The sequence below is a fragment of the Bombina bombina genome, chromosome 6 (assembly GCF_027579735.1).
Source record: "Bombina bombina isolate aBomBom1 chromosome 6, aBomBom1.pri, whole genome shotgun sequence".
Classification (NCBI taxonomy): Eukaryota; Metazoa; Chordata; class Amphibia; order Anura; family Bombinatoridae; genus Bombina; species Bombina bombina.
Window position 1 is genome coordinate 772,121,660 of NC_069504.1, and position 25,468 is coordinate 772,147,127.

At 42.5% G+C, this 25,468-nt stretch overlaps 1 protein-coding gene across 5 annotated transcripts in view; it reads left to right on the forward strand.

Moving 5' to 3' along the window:
• Positions 1-15,864, forward strand: part of LOC128663639 (serine/threonine-protein kinase N1) — a 410,416-nt gene extending 394,552 nt beyond the window's left edge. For all 5 annotated transcript variants that reach the window (XM_053718067.1, XM_053718068.1, XM_053718065.1 and 2 more), the window contains exon 24: positions 15,466-15,864. In XM_053718067.1, the coding sequence (XP_053574042.1) occupies positions 15,466-15,669 (204 nt within the window). In that variant the 3' untranslated portion in view covers positions 15,670-15,864. The remainder of the gene's footprint in view (positions 1-15,465) is intronic.
• The last annotated feature ends 9,604 nt before the right edge of the window (positions 15,865-25,468 follow it).

Sequence of the window (25,468 nt, forward strand, 5' to 3'; positions counted from 1 at the left end):
AACTTCTGCAGGTAAATCCCCCAATTCTCTCGAAGAACATTATAAAATTCAACAAAGAACAGAGGGACAAGTGTTTCAGATATAAAGAGAACAGTGTTCTAATTACAGGACCCTACCTCAATCCTATGAGGTAAGGGTAAAGTTCTGTCATGAGAGGGATTGATATTTCTTCCCACCCTTCGATGTCCTGTTGTCCTATATTTCCTGGACCCGCATCCTAGATGTTCAATATTCACATAGACTCAATTATTTTGATATCTGGGCACCATCTTCAACACAGCACTCACTAATAAAGATAGTCATTTTAAGCTGGATGGTGGAGGAAGCATAGCTTTTCAAAATTCTATTTTCTCTGCCATAAAAACCCACTGCAGGAAACTTTGTTCTAGACATGTAAGGGAAGTTTGCTTGTCCCTAAATCTGGCATGCGCTCACCAGTTTCTCTTTAATGGGCTGGATCATCTAAGATGGTAACCATCATTTCCAGCCTGCTAAAGAGACTTACGGTATCAGGGTTCACCTCTCACCCCGCACCCTCCTACTATAGTACCCCTAGTTTGTTAACTTTGTTTTGGCACACAGCCATATTAAACCGCCAATATAATATAGGATTGTATTGTTTTAGAGAGGTAAGTGTGGCGTTGACTCTGTTCTTCACTGTCGAGCCTTATAACGACAGAACATACACTATGTGTCAGGAGCTATGTTTTAGAGTTTTACAGTCTATTTCATAATGACACAATACACTATACATCTTAAAGCACACTATGTAAACAGAGTACTGAACAGATATACAATATGACCTTACATATTGCCAGCTAAACGTAAACAGACTCTCACTTTTCATGTTCGTATCAGGAGAGTGACTTGAGACCTATAAGTAATTTACTATGCTGGGATTAAAGGAGGGTACTACTCCCTACATTTAATTAGAACCCCTAGTTCTATCAATTCCTCTTTTCAGTTTAAGTCTACACAGAGACTGATAAACTCTAAGCTTAAGAAAGTCATATTTAGACATATGTTATTGTTTGTACGATATATTTTTCTGTTATAGTTAAACTGCCTGTTGCATTGAATAATAGAGACATTAGAGTTATATCGAGGTCTAAAACAAATTATTCTGCTTATTATAGAAGTTGTATTTAGTATTATTCCTCCTGCCAGAGTGGGCTATTGCACTTAACATTTATTGATGTGAAAAAAAAGCTGGAGTAGGATAGACTCCCTGCCCTTAGGCATTATGGTGAAGTTTAGGCTAAGGCCCCTACAGAGATATTATATTATACCCATACCCACTCCACTGGATACATTGCAATTACGTGAATACACAACACTAACTATAGATGTACAACTTTCCTTTTTCAGTGCCATGTAGAATAATTACACTCAATGCAAGATGATGTTTAATTAGCAGAGTGGCCTTAGGGCCCCTATATAGCTACTCTTTTTTTTTGTGGTAAGACGTCACTGTATCTCACTATCTGTTTCTAAGGATATTAACTCTCCAAGGCATATCTAACTCGTGCCTACAGTGACCCCGCTGACAGGCCTAAGATCTCTACGATCGGGCACTTCTAAGTCCGCACCATGTACCCTAACCTACTTATACTTATATATGGCTCCGCCCTCCACCCCTTCCCCTATGTTTATAGTGGTGCTTATCCGCTGAATCTCCCCCTCCCCCCTTTATATCTTGGCCCAAGAGTGGCCGATACTTATGGTAATTCTCCACAGGCAGATATTTTGGTCTTAGGTAATATACTATTATACTGTGGAAATCATACGCCGATAATATAACATAAAATGAAGTTCTATCTTATCTCGCCTAAGCTAATTCTATCAGCCAATCGGAATTCAAGGGACGCCATCTTGGATGACATCATTTAAAGGAACCTTCATTCTTCAGTTGGACTTTTTTTGAAGAGGATGATCCGCGTCGGATGTCTTGAAGATGGACCCGCTCCGCGCCGGATGGATGAAGATAGAAAATGCCGTCTGGATGAAGACTTCTGCCCGTCTGGAGGACCTCTTCTTCCCGGCTTGGATGAAGACTTCTGCCCGTCTGGAGGACCACTTCGCCCGGCTTCGTTGAGGACTTCGGCCCGGTTGGGTGAAGACTTCTCAAGGTAGGGTGATCTTTAAGGGGTCAGTGTTAGGTTTTATTAAGGGGGTATTGGGTGGGTTTTAGAGTAGGGTTGGGTGTGTGGGTGGTGGGTTTTAATGTTGGGGGGGGGTATTGTACTTTTTTTTTACAGGTAAAAGAGCTGATTACTTTGGGGCAATGCCCCGCAAAAGGCCCTTTTAAGGGCTATTTGTAATTTAGTATAGGGTAGGGCTTTTTATTATTTTGGGGGGCTTTTTTATTTTATTAGGGGGATTAGATTAGGTGTAATTAGTTTAAAAAACTTGTAATTATTTTATTATTTTTTGTAATTTAGTGTTTGTTTGTTTTTCGTACTTTAGATAGCTTTTTTTAATTGTATTTAATTGTATATTGTTTAGGTAATTAATTTAATTATAGTGTAGTGTTTGGTGTAATTGTAACTTAGGTTAGGATTTATTTTACAGGTAAATTTGAATTTATTTTAACTAGGTAGTTATTAAATAGTTAATAACTATTTAATAACTATTGTGCCTAGTTAAAATAAATACAAACTTGCCTGTAAAATAAAAATAAACCCTAAGCTAGCTACAATGTAACTATTAGTTATGTTGTAGCTAGCTTAAGGTTTATTTCTCTTACTTGGTGTATTCAGTCCACGGATTCATCCTTACTTGTGGGATATTCTCATTCCCTACAGGAAGTGGCAAAGAGAGCACACAGCAGAGCTGTCCATATAGCTCCCCTCAGGCTCCGCCCTCCCAGTCATTCTCTTTGCCGCTCTAACAAGTAGCATCTCCACGGGGGTGGTAAAGAGTATGTGGTGTTAGATTTGTAGTTTTATTTCTTCAATCAAGAGTTTGTTATTTTAAAATAGTGCCGGTTTGTACTATTTACTCTGAGGCAGAAAGTGATGAAGATTTCTGCTGAGAGGAAAATGATTTTAGCATGTTGTAACTAAAATCCATTGCTGTTCCCACACAGGACTGTTGAGTACCGGAGAACTTCAGTTGGGGGGAACAGTTTGCAGGCTTAACTGCTTGAGGTATGTTCAGTCATTTTTTTCTAACAAGACCTGGTAATGCTAGAAGACTGATAGAAATCCCCATGTGGGAAGGGAAGGTAAGCCATTTTCTGAGACTCAGTATAGAAGGATGGCTTAGTTTATAGGGCTTAAATCACTGGTGGACACTGTTATGGGTAAAATCGATTATTTTTTAATATAATCTGATGTTTGCACAAGTGTTTATCATGTTTGGAACACTTTTTATGTGTTTTATACGCCTGGCATAATTTTAGACACCTAATTTGGCTTAGGAAGGCCCCACAACTCAGGAGTGAAGAGGGAGAGGGCCTAATTTTCGCGCCTCAGTTGCGCAGTTCTTTTACAAGACAGCTTCATGCAGCTTCACATGTAGAGTCCAGAGATTGCAGGAGGACTACAGGGAGGCTTATTTTCGTTCCAAAACTAATCCCCAATGAAGGTAGTGTGTTAAACTGGTGGCCAGCTTCAATTTGCTCCGGTTTGGGCAATAAGGGGTTAATTGGCTTGAAACTTGGTGTGCAATCTTTTCAAAGCATTAGGATCATATGGTGTAAATTTCATAAAGATCGGATGTTTTTTTGAGATTTGGTAAAAAAGTGTGTGCTGTTTATTATTTAAAGGCAAAGTAACGTTTTTTCAAAAAGTGTATTTTCTCTTGTTAAGTGTATCCAGTCCACGGATCATCCATTACTTGTGGGATATTCTCCTTCCCAACAGGAAGTTGCAAGAGGATCACCCACAGCAGAGCTGCTATATAGCTCCTCCCCTCACTGCCATATCCAGTCATTCTCTGGCAACTCTCAACTAAGATGGAGGTCGTAAGAGGACTGTGGTGTTTTATACTTAGTTTATTTCTTCAATCAAAAGTTTGTTATTTTTAAATGGTACCGGAGTGTACTGTTTATCTCAGGCAGTATTTAGAAGAAGAATCTGCCTGCGTTTTCTATGATCTTAGCAGAAGTAACTAAGATCCTTTGCTGTTCTCACATATTCTGAGGAGTGAAGTAACTTCAGAGGGAGAATAGCGGGCAGGTTTTTCTGCAATAAGGTATGTGCAGTTAAAATATTTTTCTAGGGATGGAATTTGCTAGAAAATGCTGCTGATACCGAAGTAATGGAAGTAAAGCCTTAAATGCAGTGATAGCGACTGGTATCAGGCTTATTAATAGAGATACATACTCTTATAAAAGTGTATTTTAAAACGTTTGCTGGCATGTTTAATCGTTTTTTACATATGTTTGGTGATAAAACTTATTGGGTCCTAGTTTTTTCCACATGGCTGGCTTGAATTTTGCCTAGAAACAGTTCCCTGAGGCTTCCCACTGTTGTAATATGAGTGGGAGGGGCCTATTTTGGCGTTTTTTTGCACAGCAAAAATTACAGACACAGACATCCAGCTTCTTCCTGCATGATCCAGGACTTCTCTGAATGGCTCAAAAGGCTTCAAAAGTCGTATTGAGGGAGGTAAAAAGCCACAGTAGAGCTGTGGCAGTTGTTGTGACTGTTTAAAAAACGTTTTTGTCATTTGTTATTCTGTTTTTGGTATTAAGGGGTTAATCATCCATTTGCAAGTGGGTGCAATGCTCTGCTAACTTATTACATACACTGTAAAAATTTCGTTAGTGTAACTGCATTTTTTTCACTGTTATTTCAAAATTTGGGAAAATTTGTGTTTCTTAAAGGCGCAGTAACGTTTTTTATATTGCTTGTAAACTTGTTTTAAAGTGTTTTCCAAGCTTGCTAGTCTCATTGCTAGTCTGTTTAAACATGTCTGACACAGAGGAACCTACTTGTTCATTATGTTTGAAAGCCATGGTGGAGCCCCATAGGAGAATGTGTACTAAATGTATTGATTTCACCTTAAACAGTAAAGATCAGTCTTTATCTATAAAAGAATTATCACCAGAGGGTTCTGTCGAGGGGGAAGTTATGCCGACTAACTCTCCCCACGTGTCAGACCCTTCGCCTCCCGCTCAGGGGACGCACACTAATATGGCGCCAATTACATCAGGGATGCCCATAGCGATTACCTTGCAGGACATGGCTGCAATCATGAATAATACCCTGTCAGAGGTATTATCTAGATTGCCTGAATTAAGAGGCAAGCGCGATAGCTCTGGGGTTAGGAGAGATACAGAGTGTGCAAATGCTGTTAGAGCCATGTCTGATACTGCGTCACAGTATGCAGAACATGAGGACGGAGAGCTTCAGTCTGTGGGTGACATCTCTGACTCGGGGAAACCTGATTCAGAGATTTCTAATTTTAAATTTAAGCTTGAGAACCTCCGTGTATTGCTTGGGGAGGTATTAGCTGCTCTGAATGACTGTAACACAGTTGCAATTCCAGAGAAATTGTGTAGGCTGGATAGATACTATGCGGTGCCGGTGTGTACTGACGTTTTTCCTATACCTAAAAGGCTTACAGAAATGATTAGCAAGGAGTGGGATAGACCCGGTGTGCCCTTTTCCCCACCTCCTATATTTAGAAAAATGTTTCCAATAGACGCCACTACACGGGACTTATGGCAGACGGTCCCTAAGGTGGAGGGAGCAGTTTCTACTTTAGCAAAGCGTACCACTATCCCGGTTGAGGACAGTTGTGCTTTTTCAGATCCAATGGATAAAAAATTGGAGGGTTACCTTAAGAAAATGTTTATTCAACAAGGTTTTATTTTACAGCCCCTTGCATGCATTGCGCCTGTCACTGCTGCGGCGGCATTCTGGTTTGAGGCCCTGGAAGAGGCCATTGCATTGAATGAAATTATTGACAAGTTTAGAACGCTTAAGCTAGCTAACTCATTTGTTTCTGATGCCATTGTTAATTTGACTAAACTAACGGCTAAGAATTCCGGATTCGCCATCCAGGCGCGTAGGGCACTATGGCTTAAATCCTGGTCAGCTGACGTGACTTCAAAGTCTAAATTACTCAACAATCCTTTCAAGGGGCAGACCTTATTCGGGCCTGGCTTGAAGGAAATTATTGCTGACATTACTGGAGGCAAGGGTCATACCCTTCCTCAGGACAGGGCCAAATCAAAGGCCAAACAGTCTAATTTTCGTGCCTTTTGAAATTTCAAGGCAGGAGCAGCATCAACTTCCTCCGCTTCAAAACAAGAGGGAACTTTTGCTCATTCCAGACAGGCCTGGAAACCTAACCAGTCCTGGAACAAGGGCAAGCAGGCCAGAAAGCCTGCTGCTGCCCCCAAGACAGCATGAAGGAACGGCCCCCTATCCGGAAACTGATCTAGTGGGGGGCAGACTTTCTCTCTTCGCCCAGGCGTGGGCAAGAGATGTTCAGGATCCCTGGGCGTTGGAGATCATATCTCAGGGATATCTTCTGGACTTCAAAGCTTCTCCTCCACAAGGGAGATTTCATCTTTCAAGGTTATCAGCAAACCAGATAAAGAAAGAGGCATTCCTAAGCTGTGTGCAAGACCTCCTAGTAATGGGAGTGATCCATCCAGTTCCACGGACGGAACAAGGACAGGGATTTTATTCAAATCTGTTTGTGGTTCCCAAGAAAGAGGGAACCTTCAGACCAATCTTGGATCTAAAGATCTTAAACAAATTCCTCAGAGTTCCATCATTCAAAATGGAAACTATTCGGACCATCCTACCCATGATCCAAGAGGGTCAGTACATGACCACAGTGGACTTAAAGGATGCCTACCTTCACATACCGATTCACAAAGATCATCATCGGTTCCTAAGGTTTGCCTTTCTAGACAGGCATTACCAATTTGTAGCTCTTCCCTTCAGGTTGGCCACTGCCCCGAGAATTTTTACAAAGGTTCTGGGCTCACTTCTGGCGGTTCTAAGACCGCGAGGCATAGCGGTGGCTCCGTATCTAGACGACATCCTGATACAGGCTTCAAGCTTTCAAATTGCCAAGTCTCATACAGAGATAGTTCTGGCATTTCTGAGGTCGCATGGGTGGAAAGTGAACGTGGAAAAGAGTTCTCTATCACCACTCACAAGAGTCTCCTTCCTAGGGACTCTTATAGATTCTGTAGAGATGAAAATTTACCTGACGGAGTCCAGGTTATCAAAACTTCTAAATGCTTGCCGTGTCCTTCATTCCATTCCACGCCCGTCAGTGGCTCAGTGCATGGAAGTAATCGGCTTAATGGTAGCGGCAATGGACATAGTGCCATTTGCGTGCCTGCATCTCAGACCGCTGCAATTATGCATGCTAAGTCAGTGGAATGGGGATTACTCAGATTTGTCCCCTCTACTAAATCTGGATCAAGAGACCAGAGATTCTCTTCTCTGGTGGCTTTCTCGGGTCCATCTGTCCAAGGGTATGACCTTTCGCAGGCCAGATTGGACGATTGTAACAACAGATGCCAGCCTTCTAGGTTGGGGCGCAGTCTGGAACTCCCTGAAGGCTCAGGGATCGTGGACTCAGGAGGAGAAACTCCTCCCAATAAATATTCTGGAGTTAAGAGCAATATTCAAGGCTCTTCTAGCTTGGCCTCAGTTAGCAACACTGAGGTTCATCAGATTTCAGTCGGACAACATCACGACTGTGGCTTACATCAACCATCAAGGGGGAACCAGGAGTTCCCTAGCGATGTTAGAAGTCTCAAAGATAATTCGATGGGCAGAGTCTCACTCTTGCCACCTGTCAGCGATCCACTTCCCAGGCGTAGAGAACTGGGAGGCGGATTTTCTAAGTCGTCAGACTTTTCATCCGGGGGAGTGGGAACTCCATCCGGAGGTGTTTGCTCAACTGGTCCATCGTAGGGGCAAACCAGAACTTGATCTCATGGTGTCTTGCCAGAACGCCAAGCTTCCTTGTTACAGATCCAGGTCCAGGGACCCGGGAGCAACGCTGATAGATGCTCTAGCAGCTCCTTGGTTCTTCAACCTGGCCTATGTGTTTCCACCGTTTCCTCTGCTCCCTCGACTGATTGCCAAAATCAAACAGGAGAGAGCATCAGTGATTCTGATAGCGCCTGCGTGGCCACGCAGGACCTGGTATGCAGACCTAGTGGACATGTCATCTCTTCCACCATGGACTCTGCCTCTGAGGCAGGACCTTCTAATACAAGGTCCTTTCAATCATCCAAATCTAATTTCTCTGAGACTGACTGCATGGAGATTGAACGCTTGATTCTATCAAGGCGTGGCTTCTCCGAGTCAGTCATTGATACCTTAATACAGGCTCGGAAGGGAAAATCTACCATAAGATATGGCGTAAATATCTTTATTGGTGTGAATCCAAGAGTTACTCATGGAGTAAGGTTAGGATTCCTAGGATATTGTCCTTTCTCCAAGAGGGTTTGGACAAAGGCTTATCAGCTAGTTCTTTAAAATGACAGATCTCTGCTTTGTCTATTCTTTTGCACAAGCGTCTGGCAGAAGTTCCAGACGTCCAGGCATTTTGTCAGGCTTTGGTTAGGATTAAGCCTGTGTTTAAAACTGTTGCTCCCCCGTGGAGCTTAAACTTGGTTCTTAAAGTTCTTCAGGGAGTTCTGTTTGAACCCCTTCATTCCATTGATATTAAACTTTTATCTTGGAAAGTTCTGTTTTTGATGGCTATTTCCTCGGCTCGAAGAGTCTCTGAGTTATCTGCCTTACATTGTGATTCTCCTTATCTGATTTTTCATTCAGACAAGGTAGTTCTGCGTACCAAACTTGGGTTTTTACCTAAGGTGGTTTCTAACAGGAATATCAATCAAGAGATTGTTGTTCCATCATTGTGTCCTAATCCTTCTTCAAAGAAGGAACGTCTTTTGCATAATCTGGACGTAGTCCGTGCCTTGAAGTTTTACTTACAGGCTACTAAAGATTTTCGTCAAACATCTGCCCTGTTTGTCGTTTACTCTGGACAGAGGAGAGGTCAAAAAGCTTCGGCAACCTCTCTCTCCTTTTGGCTTCGGAGCATAATACGCTTAGCCTATGAGACTGCTGGACAGCAGCTCCCTGAAAGGATTACAGCTCATTCTACTAGAGCTGTGGCTTCCACCTGGGCCTTTAAAAATGAGGCCTCTGTTGAACAGATTTGCAAGGCTGCGACTTGGTTTTCGCTTCACACCTTTTCAAAATTTTACAAATTTGACACTTTTGCTTCTTCGGAGGCTGTTTTTGGGAGAAAGGTTCTACAGGCAGTGGTTCCTTCCGTTTAAGTTCCTGCCTTGTCCCTCCCATCATCCGTGTACTTTAGCTTTGGTATTGGTATCCCACAAGTAATGGATGATCCGTGGACTGGATACACTTAACAAGAGAAAACATAATTTATGCTTACCTGATAAATTTATTTCTCTTGTAGTGTATCCAGTCCACGGCCCGCCCTGTCCTTTTAAGGCAGGTCTAAATTTTAATTAAACTACAGTCACCACTGCACCCTATGGTTTCTCCTTTCTCGTCTTGTTTCGGTCGAATGACTGGATATGGCAGTGAGGGGAGGAGCTATATAGCAGCTCTGCTGTGGGTGATCCTCTTGCAACTTCCTGTTGGGAAGGAGAATATCCCACAAGTAATGGATGATCCGTGGACTGGATACACTACAAGAGAAATAAATTTATCAGGTAAGCATAAATTATGTTTTTCTGTATTTGAGTGCCATCTAAGTCTGTCAAACATGTCTGAGCCTACTGATAGACCTTGTTCTATGTGTTTAAAAGCCATGGCGGTACCCCCATTGCATTTGTGTTTAAAGTGTGCTAAGGTATCTAAACATTTTAATGACCATGCATTGACACTTAAAAATGTAGCCCAAGATGATTCTTTGACGGAAGGTAATGAGGATAGTCCTCCTTCCTCTCCCCATGTGTCGACACCAGTTACGCCCGCGCAAGCGTTGCCTAGTACCTCTAGCGCATTGGCCCCTATTACTTTACAACAAATGGATAATTCCCTTGCAGCATTTTTATCCAAACTGCCTGTTTTTCCAAAAAAGCGCGATAGCTCAGTTTTAAATACAGAGGATGAGCAATCTGAAGCTTTGGACAATTTATCTGTAGTACCCTCACAAAACTCAGAAGTAGCAGTGAGGGACGGTCTGTCTGAGGGAGAAATTTCTGACACAGGAAAAGTTTCTCAGCAGGCAGAGTCAGATTCCTTAGCGTTTAAATTTAAGCTGGAACACCTCCGCGTCCTGCTCAAGGAGGTTTTAGCTACGCTGGATGATTGTGACCCCATGGTGGTCCCTGAAAAATTGTGTAAAATGGACAGGTTTTTAGAGGTCCCGGTATACACTGAGGCATTTCCGATCCCAAAGAGGGTGGCGGATATTGTGACTAAGGAGTGGGAGAGACCAGGTGTTTGTTCCCCCACCTATCTTAAGAAAATGTTCCCCATAAATCTCCCCAGGCGGGACGCGTGGCAGACGGTCCCCACAGTAGAGGGGCTGTTTCAACACTTGCTAAGCGTACAACTATACCAATAGAGGACAGTTGTGCTTTCAAAGATCCTATGGATAAAAAATTGGAAGGTTTGCTGAAGAAAATTTTTGTTCAGCAAGGTTTTCTTCTTCAACCAATTGCCAGCATTATACCAGTAACTACTGCAGCGGCTTTTTGGTTCGAGGCCCTGGAGGAGTCGCTCCAGAGGGAGACTTCATATGATGAGGTCATGGATAGAATTCATGCTCTAAAGCTGGCTAATTCTTTTATCACTGATGCCGCTCTCCAATTAGCTAAGCTAGCGGCGAAAAACTCAGGTTTTGCCATCAGGGCGCGAAGAGCGCTTTGGCTCAAATCGTGGTCGGCTGATGTGTCGTCCAAAACGAAACTGTTAAATATTCCCTTCAAGGGGAAAACCCTATTTGACCTAGAGCTGAAAGAAATTATTTCAGATATCACTGGAGGCAAGGGCCATGCCCTGCCACAAGATAGGCCGTTTAAGGCCAAAAACAAGGCTAATTTTCGCTCCTTTCACAACTTCAGGAGCGGAAATGCCACAACCTCTGCTGTCGCAAAGCAAGATAACGCTTCCCAGCCCAAAGCAACTTGTAAACCCCTGCAGGGCTGGAATAAGGGTAAACAGGCCAAGAAGCCTGCTCCTGCTACCAAGACAGCATGAAGGGGTAGCCCCCGATCCGGGATCGGATCGAGTAGGGGGCAGACTTTCTCTCTTCGCTCAGGCTTGGGCAAGAGATGTTCCAGATCCCTGGGCATTAGAAATAGTTGCTCAGGGGTACCTTCTAGAATTCAAGGATTCTCCCCCAAGGGGAAGGTTCCACATTTCTCATTTGTCTTCAGACCAAATAAAGAAACAGGCGTTCTTACGCTGTGTGTAGAAGATCTGCTAAAGATGGGAGTGATACACCCAGTTCCAATTGTAGAACAAGGACTGGGCTTTTACTCAAACCTGTTTGTAGTTCCCAAAAAGGAGGGAACTTTCAGGCCAATCCTGGATCTAAAAATTCTAAACAAATTCCTCAGAGTTCCGTCCTTCAAGATGGAAACCATTCGGACAATCTTGCCGATGATCCAGGAGGGTCAATATATGACTACCGTGGATCTGAAGGATGCGTATCTACAAAGATCACCATCAGTTCCTAAGGTTCGCCTTCCTGGACAAACATTACCAGTTCGTGGCCCTTCCTTTCGGGTTGGCCACCGCTCTCAGAATTTTCACAAAGGTGCTAGGGTCCCTTCTAGCGGTACTAAGACCGCGGGGCATTGCAGTAGCACCTTACCTAGACGACATATTAATACAGGCGTCGTCCTTTCACAGAGCCAAGGCTCATACGGACATCGTTCTGGCCTTTCTAAGGTCTCACGGGTGGAAGGTGAACGTAGAAAAGAGTTCTCTGTCCCCGCTCACAAGGGTTCCTTTCCTGGGAACACTAATAGACTCAGTAGAAATGAAAATCTTTCTGACTGAGGTCAGGAAGTCAAAACTGCTGAATACTTGCCGAGTTCTTCATTCCATTCCTCGGCCTTCCGTGGTTCAGTGCATGGAAGTAATTGTTTTAATGGTTGCGGCAATGGACGTAGTCCCTTTTGCCCGAATTCATCTCAGACCACTGCAGCTGTGCATACTCAAACAGTGGAATGGAGATTATGCAGATTTGTCTCCTCAAGTACAAATGGACCAGAAAACCAGAGACTCTCTTCTCTGGTGGTTGTCTCAAGATCACCTGTCTCAGGGAATGAGTTTCCGCAGACCGGAGTGGATCATTGTCACGACCGATGCCAGTCTGTTAGGCTGGGATGCGGTCTGGAACTCCCTGAAGGCTCAGGGACTATGGTCTCGGGAAGAATCTCTTCTTCCGATAAACATTTTGGAGTTGAGAGCGATATTCAATACGCTCCAGGTGTGGCCTCAACTAGCGGAGGCTAAATTCATCAGATTTCAGTCGGACAACATCACGACTGTAGCGTACATCAATCATCAGGGAGGAACAAAAAGTTCCCTTGCGATGAAGGAAGTATCCAAGATCATCAAATGGGCGGAGGATCACTCCTGCCATCTATCTACAATTCACATCCCAGGGGTAGACAACTGGGAGGCGGATTTTCTAAGTCGTCAGACTTTCCATCCGGGGGAGTGGGAACTCCACCCGGAGGTTTTTGCTCAGCTGACTCAGCTATGGGGCATTCCAGAATTGGATCTGATGGCGTCCCGTCAGAACACCAAACTTCCCCTTTACGGATCCAGATCCAGGGATCCCAAGGCGGCATTGATAGATGCATTAATAGCGCCTTGGTCGTTCAGTCTAGCTTATGTCTTTCCACCGTTTCCTCTTCTCCCTCGGCTAGTAGCCAGAATCAAACAGGAGAAGGCTTCGGTAATTCTGATAGCGCCTGCGTGGCCACGCAGGACTTGGTATGCAGACCTAGTGGACATGTCATCGGTCCCACCATGGAAACTGCCATCGAGGCAGGATCTTCTAATTCAAGGTCCTTTCAAGCATCCAAATCTAGTTTCTCTGCAACTGACTGCTTGGAGATTGAACGCTTAATTCTAGCTAAGCGTGGTTTCTCTGAATCAGTTATAGACACTCTGATACAGGCCAGAAAGCCTGTCACCAGGAAAATTTACCATAAGATATGGCGGAAATATCTTTGTTGGTGTGAATCCAAGGGTTACTCGTGGAGTAAGATTAGGATTCCAAGGATATTGTCTTTTCTCCAAGAAGGATTGGAGAAGGGTCTGTCAGCTAGTTCCTTAAAGGGACAGAGATCTGCTCTGTCTATTCTGTTACATAAGCGTCTGGCTGCTGTACCAGACGTTCAGGTGTTTGCACAGGCCCTAGTCAGAATCAAGCCTGTTTACAAGCCTGTGGCTCCTCCATGTAGTCTAAATTTAGTTCTTTCAGTTCTTCAAGGGGTTCCGTTTGAACCTTTGCATTCCATAGATATTAAGTTTTTATCTTGGAAAGTTTTGTTTTTAGTAGCCATTTCTTCTGCTCGAAGAGTTTCTGAATTGTCTGCTTTGCAGTGTAATTCACCCGATCTGGTGTTCCATGCAGATAAGGTTGTTTTGTGCACCAAACCTGGTTCCCTTCCAAAAGTGGTTTCTAATAAGAATATTAACCAGGAAATCATTGTTCCTTCTCTGTGTCCTAATCCAGTTTCTAAGAAGGAACGACTTTTACACAATCTTGACGTGGTTCGTGCTTTAAAATTCTATTTAAAAGCAACTAAAGATTTCAGACAAACATCATCCTTGTTTGTTGTCTATTCTGGTAAGAGGAGAGGTCAGAATGCGACTGCTACCTCTCTTTCCTTTTGGCTGAAAAGCAACATCCGTTTGGCTTATGTCACTGCATACATTTGCCAAATTTTACAAATTCGATACTTTTGCTTCTTCGGAGGCTATTTTTGGGAGAAAGGTTTTGCAAGCAGTGGTGCCTTCCGTTTAGGTTACCTGACTTGTTCCCTCCCTTCATCCGTGTCCTATTGCTTTGGTATTGGTATCCCACAAGTAAGGATGAATCCGTGGACTGAATACACCAAGTAAGAGAAAACAGAATTTATGCTTACCTGATAAATTACTTTCTCTTACGGTGTATTCAGTCCACGGCCCGCCCTGACATTTAAGTCAGGTTCAAATTTAATTTATAATAACTACAGTCACCACTGCACCCTATGGTTTCTCCTTTTTCTCCTAACCGTCGCTCGAATGACTGGGGGGGCGGAGCCTGAGGGGAGCTATATGGACAGCTCTGCTGTGTGCTCTCTTTGCCACTTCCTGTAGGGAATGAGAATATCCCACAAGTAAGGATGAATCCGTGGACTGAATACACCGTAAGAGAAAGTAATTTATCAGGTAAGCATAAATTCTGTTTTTATAGGTAAGTATTTAGTTTTAAATAGGAATAATTTAGTTAATGATAGGAATATTTATTTAGATATATTTAAATTATATTTAAATTGGGGGGGTTAGGTTTAGGGGTTAATACATTTAATATAGTGGCGGTGACATTGGGAGCGGCAGATTAGGGGTTAATAAATGTAGTTAGGTTGCGGCGACATTGGGGGTGGCAGATTAGGGGTTAATAAATATAATGTAGGTGTCGGCGATGTTGGGGGCAGCAGATTAGGGGTTAATAAGTATAATGTAGGTGGAGGCGGTGTTCGGAGCGGAAGATTAGGGGTTAATAATATAATGTAGGTGTCGGCGATGTCGGGGGCAGCAGATTAGGGGTTAATAAGTGTAAGATTAGGGGTGTTTAGACTCAGGGTTCATGTTAGGGTGTTAGGTGTAGACATAAATGTATTTTCCCCATAGGAATCAATGAGGCTGCGTTAAGAGCTGAACGCTGCTTTTTTGCAGGTGTTAGATTTTTTTTTCAGCCAGCTCTCCCCCATTGATTCCTATGGGGAAATCATGCACAAGCACATTTTGCCAGCTCACCGCTACCGTAAGCAGCGCTGGTATTGAGGTGAGATGTGGAGCTAAATTTTGCTCTCCGCTCACTTTTCTGCGGCTAACGCCGGGTTTCTAAAAACCTGTAATACCAGCGTTGTCTGTAGGTGAGCGGTGAGGGAAAACTGCTTGTTAGCACTGCACCCCTGTTAACGCTAAACTCGTAATCTAGGTGTTAGGTAAGTACAAATTCTCATTGTATCTATCATCCAATGAATATTAGTAGGAAGTACAAAACTGATACAGCTGAATTAGTTTAATTTACAATTTAAACTGCTGTTACTTAAATTTTTTAGGTATTTTTAAACATTTTTAAAAGCTGCTTTATCAAATGCATCATAGGATAAATTTGATTACAATGTACCTTCAATTTTTACTATATTTTAAAAGACAGTAAGGTTACGTTTCAATGTGTCAATATTTGTTTCCAGAGTAAAATGCTAATTGCTGTTTTGGGCCAAGTGTCTCAAAGTTTGTGTTTTCTCTTCAGGAACTGGATTTTGTAGCCCTCTACTCCCGCACTCTGCCTCCCCCCTTCATTCCATCTGTCAAGGGACCACATGACATTAGCAACTTTGACCCAGAATTCACATCAGAAGGGCCTGAGTTGACACCCCCACGTGAACCTCGACCTTTGAACCCTAATGAGCAAGATCTGTTCCAGGGCTTTGACTTTGTTAGGCAGGGTGCTTGAGGGCAAGCAGAACAACCTGGGATCTATTTTCCTGTTACCCTAATGTTTTCCTTAATCTGTTTTCATCCCACAGAAAACGCTATGTTAATATCTAAGTATTCTATCTTTAGCCCTTTCTCTTAAATTATTCATTCTTTACCTTTTCCACTCTCTTTCCACCTCAAAAGAAGCCATGTAAATAAAAACCTTTATATATCTTTGTATCTTTTGAATGTATTACTGCAACAAAATCAAATAGTTGTGTGATCTGTGCATTTGTTGGTATTTATATATTTATTTTGTGTATTTATGTTTGTGAGTGGAAATGGTGTAGGGTTACAGCAGTGTTTCTCACCCTTTTTGCAGCAAGCACCCCTACAATATTTGCTATAAATTAGTCTGAGAATAACATGTAGATGTAGTTTTAAAGTTTTATAAGCTGTTTAAATATTGACAAAATAAGTGTAAAGTTTAGTGCCTAGAAAATAATGAGAGCTGCCATGTTGTAACTTAGGTTACCTTCTCTGCTGTGACCAATTAGGGACAGTTATAAATAGGTCATATAAATAGTGTGCAGCCAATGACTGTGTGGAATATAACGGTGTTCTGCACTTCCATTTCTAACAGGAACTGAAAAGCTCACAATTTCACAATGGAATTACAGGAAAATGGGACAAAATAAATAATGATAGAATATTGCAGATTTTTTTTTATGTATACGATTTTTCATTTCATATTACCATCTCAAAGTGTTTAATGTCCCTTTAATGTGGCAAATCACCACATACTCAGCTCATCAGGCTCATTTCTATATGGCATACTTGAGTTTAGAACACTTTACCTGGCACATTTCACCATGGCATATTTTCTTTATGATATTTCATCTCGGCACTATAATGTGGCACATGCCCCTGTGACACTTTTTCAAAGTTTTAATCTTTACCTGGCACTTTCTCTGTGACAAACTTTATATCAGCATTTCATAACTCCTGTCTTCAAATGTCCATAACCGGATAGATTCTAAGGATGTCCAAACCTGAGTATAGGTGAGTCAGCAGTGAGTGAGCAGCTGACCAGCCCAGGCAGAGAATTACAATACGGGCTGGTATGGATGCTTGAGGGTAGATCTGAGAAAAAAAAAATATTTCTGTTCTACATTGAGTGTTTACTATAAATGCCAAATGAGGATGTAAGGGCGAGCAACTGAGTTCCTGTTACTAAATCGCCAGGTATCCCAAGGGTACATGTACCACAGCTTGAGAAACAGGGTGTACAGTTATCTTTAGGCCTTTAAACAGTTATGAGCAGGTGGTGCAACAATATATGTAGTCTGCTACAGTAGGTTGCACACTATTCTAACTTCTATCTTGACATATACCAATTTAGATTAAAAAAAATACATATTCCCTCATTTTTAAAAACAAACCCTGGCAATACATCTCTTTTTCTATCTTACTTAAAGGCATGTAGGAGTCAAAAATTAAATTTCCATCTTAATATGAGGAGAGTCCACGGCTTCATTCCTTACTTGTGGGAATACTGAACCTGGCCACCAGGAGGAGGCAAAGACACCCCAGCCAAACGCTTAAATACCTCCCCCACTCCCCTCATCCCCCAGTCATTCTTTGCCTTTCGTCACAGGAGGTTGGCAGAGTAGTTCCTTATGGAGGGTAGTACTCTTTGAAATGGGACTGGAGTTTTAAGTAGTCTTGTCAGCCTCTCAGTGAGAGCATTGGCGAATGTTAGAGTCTGGAGATGCAGGGAGAGTCTTTCTGCGAACCCATCCAGACTTGTATTAACAGCTCCTAAGCAATCAGTGTTGACAAGTTTCACTGCCTGCTTCTATCACTCAAGTCCATGTCAGGAGCTAGGCTACAAGACTGTCAAACTTGAGAGGCTGTGTTTCTGTTCCACTGCATAGATTCCGGTAAGATTGTTTAATTTTTTATACACATTTGATAACGCAAGAAGACAGGGTCACAGTGTGACTCCTTTTATGTGAATGGAATCGAGGGTTAATGTCTCCGGAAGGAGATTATTGAACAGGAGGGATTAATCACATATTTTTAATATCGTGTTTATTCTGTGACATGTGTGAGATGTGGCTCAGGCAGATGTGGAACGTACAGGTTTGACTTTCACTTTGGAGTGCTGTGCAGCCAGTTAGGCATGGAGCGCTTTTAGTGGGGCAGGGATGGTCACAGTGATTCTCTTCTTCCTGACCGCAGCGGTGTCTGGAGACAAAGCGGTTATCTCTCTTGGGCCTGGGTCATAGGAGGTGGTGAGTGCCCCAGCCATTGGGGGTGTAAAGGTGCCATTTATCTTTGTTTTTGTCCTTTTTTATAAGCGCAAGCTATGGAGGACTTTGATACTTTAGAGGGTACTCCCTCTTTATCTAAAGCTAATGCCTGTCTATATTTTGAGGAGGCCATGGTACACCCGCCTGCTCAATTATGTTCCACATGCCTTGAATAAGTAATCTTATCAAAGAAAGCTAATATGTTTAGTATTACTGAGCCTTCTACCTCTGAGGAGTCTCCGTCCCGTGAGGTGCGCACCCTACATTCATCTTCTAATACACATGCAGCTTCCCGTAGCACTCTTATTACTCCATCTGGATGGGCCCTTTTACCGCCAGACTTTACTGAACAGTTACAGACGGCAGTGTCTGCGGCCTTTAGTGCTTTACCTTGCACTGCTAAACGCAAGCTAAAGTTTAAATATTGCTATCCTTCCCAGTTGTCATCTACTAGCTTATTGGATTTATCTGATACAAGATTATCCGATGATGAAGGTGCCTCTGATACTTCAGATGATGCTCTTTCTGGGTCGGAATCTGCTGCCTCTAAGCCTCCAGCTGCGGAGGAACCAGACTTTAGATTTAGGATTGAACACTTACGCTTTCTGCTAAAGGAGGTGTTGGCTACGTTAGAGGTTCCTGAGCCTAAATTACTTGATGAACCTTGCATTTCTAAATTAGATAAGGTCTACAAGGACAGGGTTGTACCACAGACTTTCCCAGTTCCCATAAAGATGGTGAACATTATTAAGAATGAATGGGAAAGACTCGGTTCTTCTTTTTCCCCTTTTTCCTTTAAGAACTTGTTCCCGGTTCCGGACTCTCAGTTGGAGTTGTGGGGTTCCGTCCCTAAGGTAGACGGTGCTATCTCCACACTTGCTAAACACATTACTATCCCACTCAAGGATAGTTCGTTGTTTAAAGAGCCCATGGATAAGAAGCTGGAAACTCTATTAAGAAAAATGTTTCAGCATACAGGATATTTGTTCCAACCAGCAGCTGTTGCTGCGGTTGCGGGAGCTGGTGCGACTCCTTATCTGAGTTGATCGAGGTGGAGGGTCCCCTGGACACGATCCTGGAAAGAATTAGGGCCTTAGGGGTAGCTAAATTCTTTTATTTGTTATGCAAATATGCAGATTATTCGCCTGAACGCCAAGGCTTCAGGTTTTTCTGTGCTAGCCCGTAGGGCACTCAGGCTGAAATCTTGGTCTGCGGACATGACTTCGAAGTCAAGACTTCTTTCTCTCCCATTCAAAGGAAAGATTATTTTTGGTCCAGGCCTGAACTCTATCATATCCACGGTTACTGGAGGCAAAGGTGCCTTTTTACCGCAGGATAAGAAGAACAAGCCTAAGGGAGAAGGTCCTAATTTTCCTTCCTTTCGTTCAGACAAATCCCAACGTCAGCAGCCCTCTGCAAAGTCAGAGCACTCCAAGGGAACTTGGAAACCTCCTCAGTCCTGGAATAAATCCAAGCAGAATAAGAAGTCCACAGAGTCAAAGTCGTCATGAAGGGGCGGCCCCCGATCCGGCTTTGGATCTGGTAGGGGGCAGACTGTCACTCTTTTCAGAAGCTTGGTTTTGGGACGTGCAATACCCGTGGGTACTGGAGGTCATTGCTCAGGGATACAGGATAGGTTTCAAGTCTCATCCTTCCAGGGGCAAATTCATCTTATCAAACCTGTCTTTAAGGCCAGAAAAGAGAGAGGCTTTTCTAGGGTGTGTGAGGGATCTCTGCACCCTGGGGGTCATTGTACCGGTACCTCCATCAGAGAAAGATCTGGGATACTACTCAAACCTGTTTGTGGTCCCAAAGAAGGAGGGTATGTTTCGTCTAATTCTGGACCTAAAGTGTTTAAACAAATTCCTGTCTGTCCCCTCGTTCAAGATGGAAACAATAAGCTCCATTGTTCGTTTAGTCCAGGAAGGACAATTTATGTCCACGATAGACTTGAAGGATGCCTACCTTCACGTCCCTATTCACAAGGAACACTTCAAGTTCCTAAGATTTGCGTTCATGGACCTTCACTTCCAGATCATTGCACTTCCGTTCGGTCTAGCTACTGCTCCAAGAGTTTTTACGAAGGTTCTAGGGGCTCTGCTCGCAGTGGCCAGAACCAGAGGGATTGCGGTGGCACCGTACTTAGACAATATTTGGTCGAGGTCCAGGGATCCCCAGGCGGAGCTAATAGATGCATTAGCAGTGCATTGGAGGTTCAGTCTAATCTACCTTTTCCCGCCATTACCACTCCTTCCATCTCAGACCTCTTCAGCTGTGCATGCTGAGACAGTAGAACAGCAATCATTCAGATTTGTCTCAATAGATTCTCTGGACAGCCGGTCGAGAGAATCGCTCTCCTGGTGGCTTTGTCCAGATCACCTGTCCCAAGAGATGTCCTTCTTGAGACCATCCTGGGAGATTATGACTACGGACGCGAGTCTCTCAGGAAGGGGTGCAAGGATGGCACAGGGCCTATGGACTCGAGAGGAATCTCTCCTCTCGATCAACATTTTGGAACTTCGAGCGATCTTCAATGCTCTGAAGGCTTGGCCCCTTCTGGGTTTGACCCAGTTTATCAGATTCCAATCGGACAACATAACCTCAGTGGCTTACATCAACCATCAGGGGGGAAGGAGAAGCTCCCTAGCAATGAGGGAAGTATCTCGGATTCTGGAGTTGGCGGAGGCCCACAGTTGTTCGCTGTCAGCGATCCACATTCTGGGTGTGGACAACTGGGATGCGGATTTTCTCAGCAGACAATCATTTCATCCGGGGAATGGTCTCTCCATCCCGAAGTGTTTGAGGAGATATGAAACAGGTGGGGGACGCCCGAGATAGATCTCATGGCGTTTCGTCTCAATACCAAGCTACCCAGATATGGGTCGAGGTCCAGGGATCCTCAGGCAGAGCTAATAGATGCATTAGCAGTGCCTTGGAGGTTCAGTCTAATCTACCTATTCCCACCATTACCACTCCTTCCTCGTGTAGTGGCCCGCATCAAACAGGAGCTGGCGTCAGTGTTACTCATTGCTCCATCGTGGCCGCGAAGGATGTGGTTCACGGATCTAGTGGGGATGTTATCTTCTCCTCCATGGAGGTTGCCTTGTCGCAGGGATCTGCTGTAACAAGGTCCTTTTGTTCATCAAAATCTAGATTCTCTGAGGCTGACTGCGTGGAGATTAAACGCTTAGTCCTAGCCAAGAGAGATTTTTCTGAGAGAGTTATTGATACTCTCATTCAAGCCCGTAAGCCGGGTTACTCGTCGCATCTATCATAAGGTGTGGAGGACCTACTTATTCTGGTGTGAAGAGCGTGGATTTCCCTAGCATAAGGTCAGGGTTTCCAGGATTCTTTCTTTTTTCCAGGATGGTCTGAAGAAGGGTCTTTCGGCTAGCTCTCTTAAAGGACAGATTTCGGCCCTATCTGTTTTACTGCACAAAAGGCTCACTGAGCTTCCAGTTGTGCCGTCCTTTGTTCAGGCTCTGTCTAGAATCAGACCTGTATTTCGACCTATCACTCCTCCTTGGAGCTTAAATCTTGTTCTTAAGGTTTTGCAGAGGGCTCCATTTGAGCATATGCACGGCCTTGACATTAAAATATTATCTCAGAAGGTTCTCTTTGCCTCGGCACGCAGAGTATCTTAGATGGCTGCTTTGCAATGTGAGCCCCCTTACCTAGTATTCCATGCTGATAAGGCTGTTCTTCGTACTGGCTTAGGTTTTCTTCCTAAGGTTGTTTCTGATCACATAATCAATCAGGCGATTGTTGTTCCTTCCTTGTGTCCTAGCCCTTCTTCTTCGAAGGAGCAGTTACTTCATAATTTGGATGTGCTTCGGGCTGTGAAGTTCTATCTTCAAGCCACTAAGGAGTTTAGACAGACTTCTTCCTTGTTTGTTGTCTATTCTGGGAAGCATAAGGGGCAGAAAGCCTTGTCCACTTCCTTGTCTTTTTGGTTGAGGAGCATTATTCGCTTAGCTTATGAGACAGCGGGACATAAGCCTCCTCAGAGGATTAAGGCTCATTCTACTAGAGCAGTGGCTTCCTCTTTGGCCTTCAAGAATGAGGCTTCTATGGAGCAGATTTGTAAGGTGGCTACCTGGTCTTCCTTACATACCTTTTAAAAATTTTGTTTGACGTTTTTGCTTCGGCTGAAGCAGCTTTTGGGAGAAAGGTTTTGCAGGCTGTGGTGCCCTCAGAATAGGGTCCGCCTCTCATTTTACCCTCCCGTTTTTTTTTTCAGTAGCCTCTAGAGCTTGGGTATATGTTTCCCACAAATAAGGAATGAAGCCGTGGACTCTCCTCATATTAAAATGGAAAACATAAATTATGCTTACCAGATAATTACCTATCCATCTGTATGAGGAGAGTCCACAGCCCCCGTCCGTTTTCTCCATTGTGCGGACCAAAATATTTTGTTCTTCTGGCACCATTTATACCCTGATATTTCTCCTACTGTTCCTTGTTGCCTCGGCAGAATGACTAGGGGATGAGGGGAGTGGGGGAGGTATTTAAGCCTTTGGCGGAGGTGTCTTTGCCTTCTCCTGGTGGCCAGGTTGAGTATTTCCACAAGTAAGGAATGAAGCCGTGGACTCTCCTCATACAGATGGAAAGGAAATTATCTGGTAAGCATAATTTATGTTTTTATGATTCAGGTAAAAAAAATTACTTCTATTTAACCTCTTTTTCTTGGGATGCCTTGCTGAAATATAGCTCCTTCTCATAAGAGCATATTGAGGTAGTCTCAGGAGCGTGCATGTGTTTTCACTTTGGATATGTACACGTGTTTATAACAGACGTAATATGGAAAGGAGTTTTTTTTTTTAAACTGTATTCTCTATCTGAATCATGGAAGTTTAACTTTGACGTTTATGTACCCACAAGGAAGAAAGAAAAAAAAAAACAAGCAAAGTGTATTTTCGACCTTTTGTTGTTTTATTTGGAAACTAAGGTCACATACACAGTCTTTCAAGTGAAACGCACTTCACAGCAGTAATAAAATAAAACAGATATGCAAATATTTAATATTCATTTTAATCCACAATTTTAGTGTGTTTGTCCTTAAAAACTATGATAAATTAAACTGTATTCAATAAAATATCATAAATAATCAACCACTATACAAACCAGTCTTCTTTTACCAAAATGACCTGTAATATATTTCTTTAAGTGAGCTTGTTTGCTCAGAAAGTTGCAGTCCCTTGGGTTCATCTAAAAGAGGGCATCTATAATATTATAGGGTTTCTTTTAAAAAAACAAAACAAAAAACACATAAACTAAAGGGACAGTAAAACCAAATTTTTTCTTTCGTGATTCAGATAGAGCATGACATTTTAAGCAACTTTATAATTTACTCCTATCATCAAATTTTCTTCATTCTCTTGGTATCTTTATTTGAAATGCAAGAATGTAAGTTTAGATGCCGGCCCATTTTTGGTGAACAACCTGGGTTGTTCTTGCTGATTGGTGGATATATTCATCCACCAATAAAAAGTGCTGTCCTGAGACTGAACCAAAAACAAGCTTAGATGCCTTCCTTTTAAAATAAAGATAGCAAGAGAACAAAGAAAAATTGATAATAGGAGTAAATTAGAAAGTTGCTTAAAATTGCATGCTCTATCTGAATCACAAAAGGAAAAATTTGGGTTCAGTGTCCCTTAAGGTTCCTTTATTGAAAAATAAAAAAATTATACAAATAGTTTTTATGTCTGTGTGGTGTGTGACTATCACTGTTCACCAATAGCGCTGTTTGAGTCTTCTTTACCAGCCAATGAGCTTAGCTTTGTGTTAGATAACAAAAAAAAGGTATTTATACATGTGGGTGGGTATGTGTGATTTTATTCTCTTTTATATGCATGACAGATATTTTTTTAGTTTAATGTGCCCTTAACAGTTTTTAAGTAGATTAATCGACAATTTAAAGTGAAAGTCAATCCTAGCGTTTTACAAACACTGGGATTGACTATTGAAACAAATGAAGGGGACTTAATGAAGTATAAGATACTTCATGTAGAAAGCTCCTTTATTTGTTTCAATCGATCGCCGTTCTTAGCTGCTACTGCAGCCCACGGCTAAAAAAATGTTTTGCTAAGAGGTGACGTTTTCACCTCTTAGCCAATAGCCGTGCGGTAAATCCGGCTTGGCGCCCATGGATTGACTTTTACTTTAACATTGAAACTTCATATGTTGGTTATTTGATTTTAGAAATGATCAGTCTTTCAAAACACTTGACGTATAGCATTTTATATTTCGATGTGTAAATCTGTTTTCAGTTGGCACATTTGCGTATTACATAGTTTTTCCACATAATTATACACATAGGAAATACTACCATATTCGTTATTACACTTTTAGGTTTATTGCTGAAATGTTAAAGTATAAACTGCCCAAACCTAACAGTAAAGTTTAAAAATCTGCCATGGTCCCAGAAGTGACATAGTAATGATTTAGCTCCTTGGCTGCCAGAGAAAGTTATAATAAATTACTTTGTAATGTATGATAGTTGTCCCTAAAAAGTAAGGGTCTAACCATCAACTTTACTTGGAATGTACATGACCTTGTATATTAGTTTTATATTTCTGTACCAACATTTAATTTTGATACCTGAATTTCATAGAAATGCTGTCTTCAGCCTTTTGCATTGAAAATAAATTAAAAGTTACATTTTAGTACAAAAATCAATTAGAAGCTCCACTCTTTAGCCACATAAAACTATTGGTCTAAAGCAGACAGCCAGTGAGCCAATGAGTGTCAGTAGTCGCATAATCCCGCCAATCACCATCTGTGTTCTGCACAGTAGCTGCAGTGTTGACACTCAGATCAGGTTATGACTGCTGCTCCATAACTGGTCCGCCTGCTATGAGGCCGTAGACAGAAATCAACCTGATCGAATACGATCGGGTTGATTGACACCCCCTGCTAGCGGTCAATTGGCCGTGAATCTGCAGGGGGCGGTATTGCACAAGCAGTTCTGGTAAACTGCTTGTGCAATGATAAATGCAGACAGTGTATGCTGTCTGCATTTATCGATGTGCAGTGGTCATGATACGCTACATTGTATCATGTCTGCTTGCACTTTGATAAATATACCCCAAAGTGTGTTATATAAACAGCTCTGCATACATTAATTTTTTTTGTGCAAACACAGGTTTCTGGACTTAAAAGCCCTTGATTATGTTCCTCACAGTTGAGGCCTCTTGATTGGCTGTATCTCTGGTCCCCACACAGGCAGTAAATGTAACTGTTATATAACTGCCATCGCCACTGCACAGTTATAAAAACAGCGAACCGAGATCGATGGAGTCACATCACATGTTTTGATTTAATAATGATATTCGGGAAGACTCAGGAGAGGAACTACATCCCCTGCTTTAATATATTTTGCAGCCTATTGAGGAGAATCAAGGCATTACAGAGCTTCCTGTCGTACAGGTGAGATTAACATCTAATACATTATTGAAGTAATTAAAGATCATCAAGCAGCAAGGGCTGATGAATTATTAGAATTAAAGGGACATGAAACCC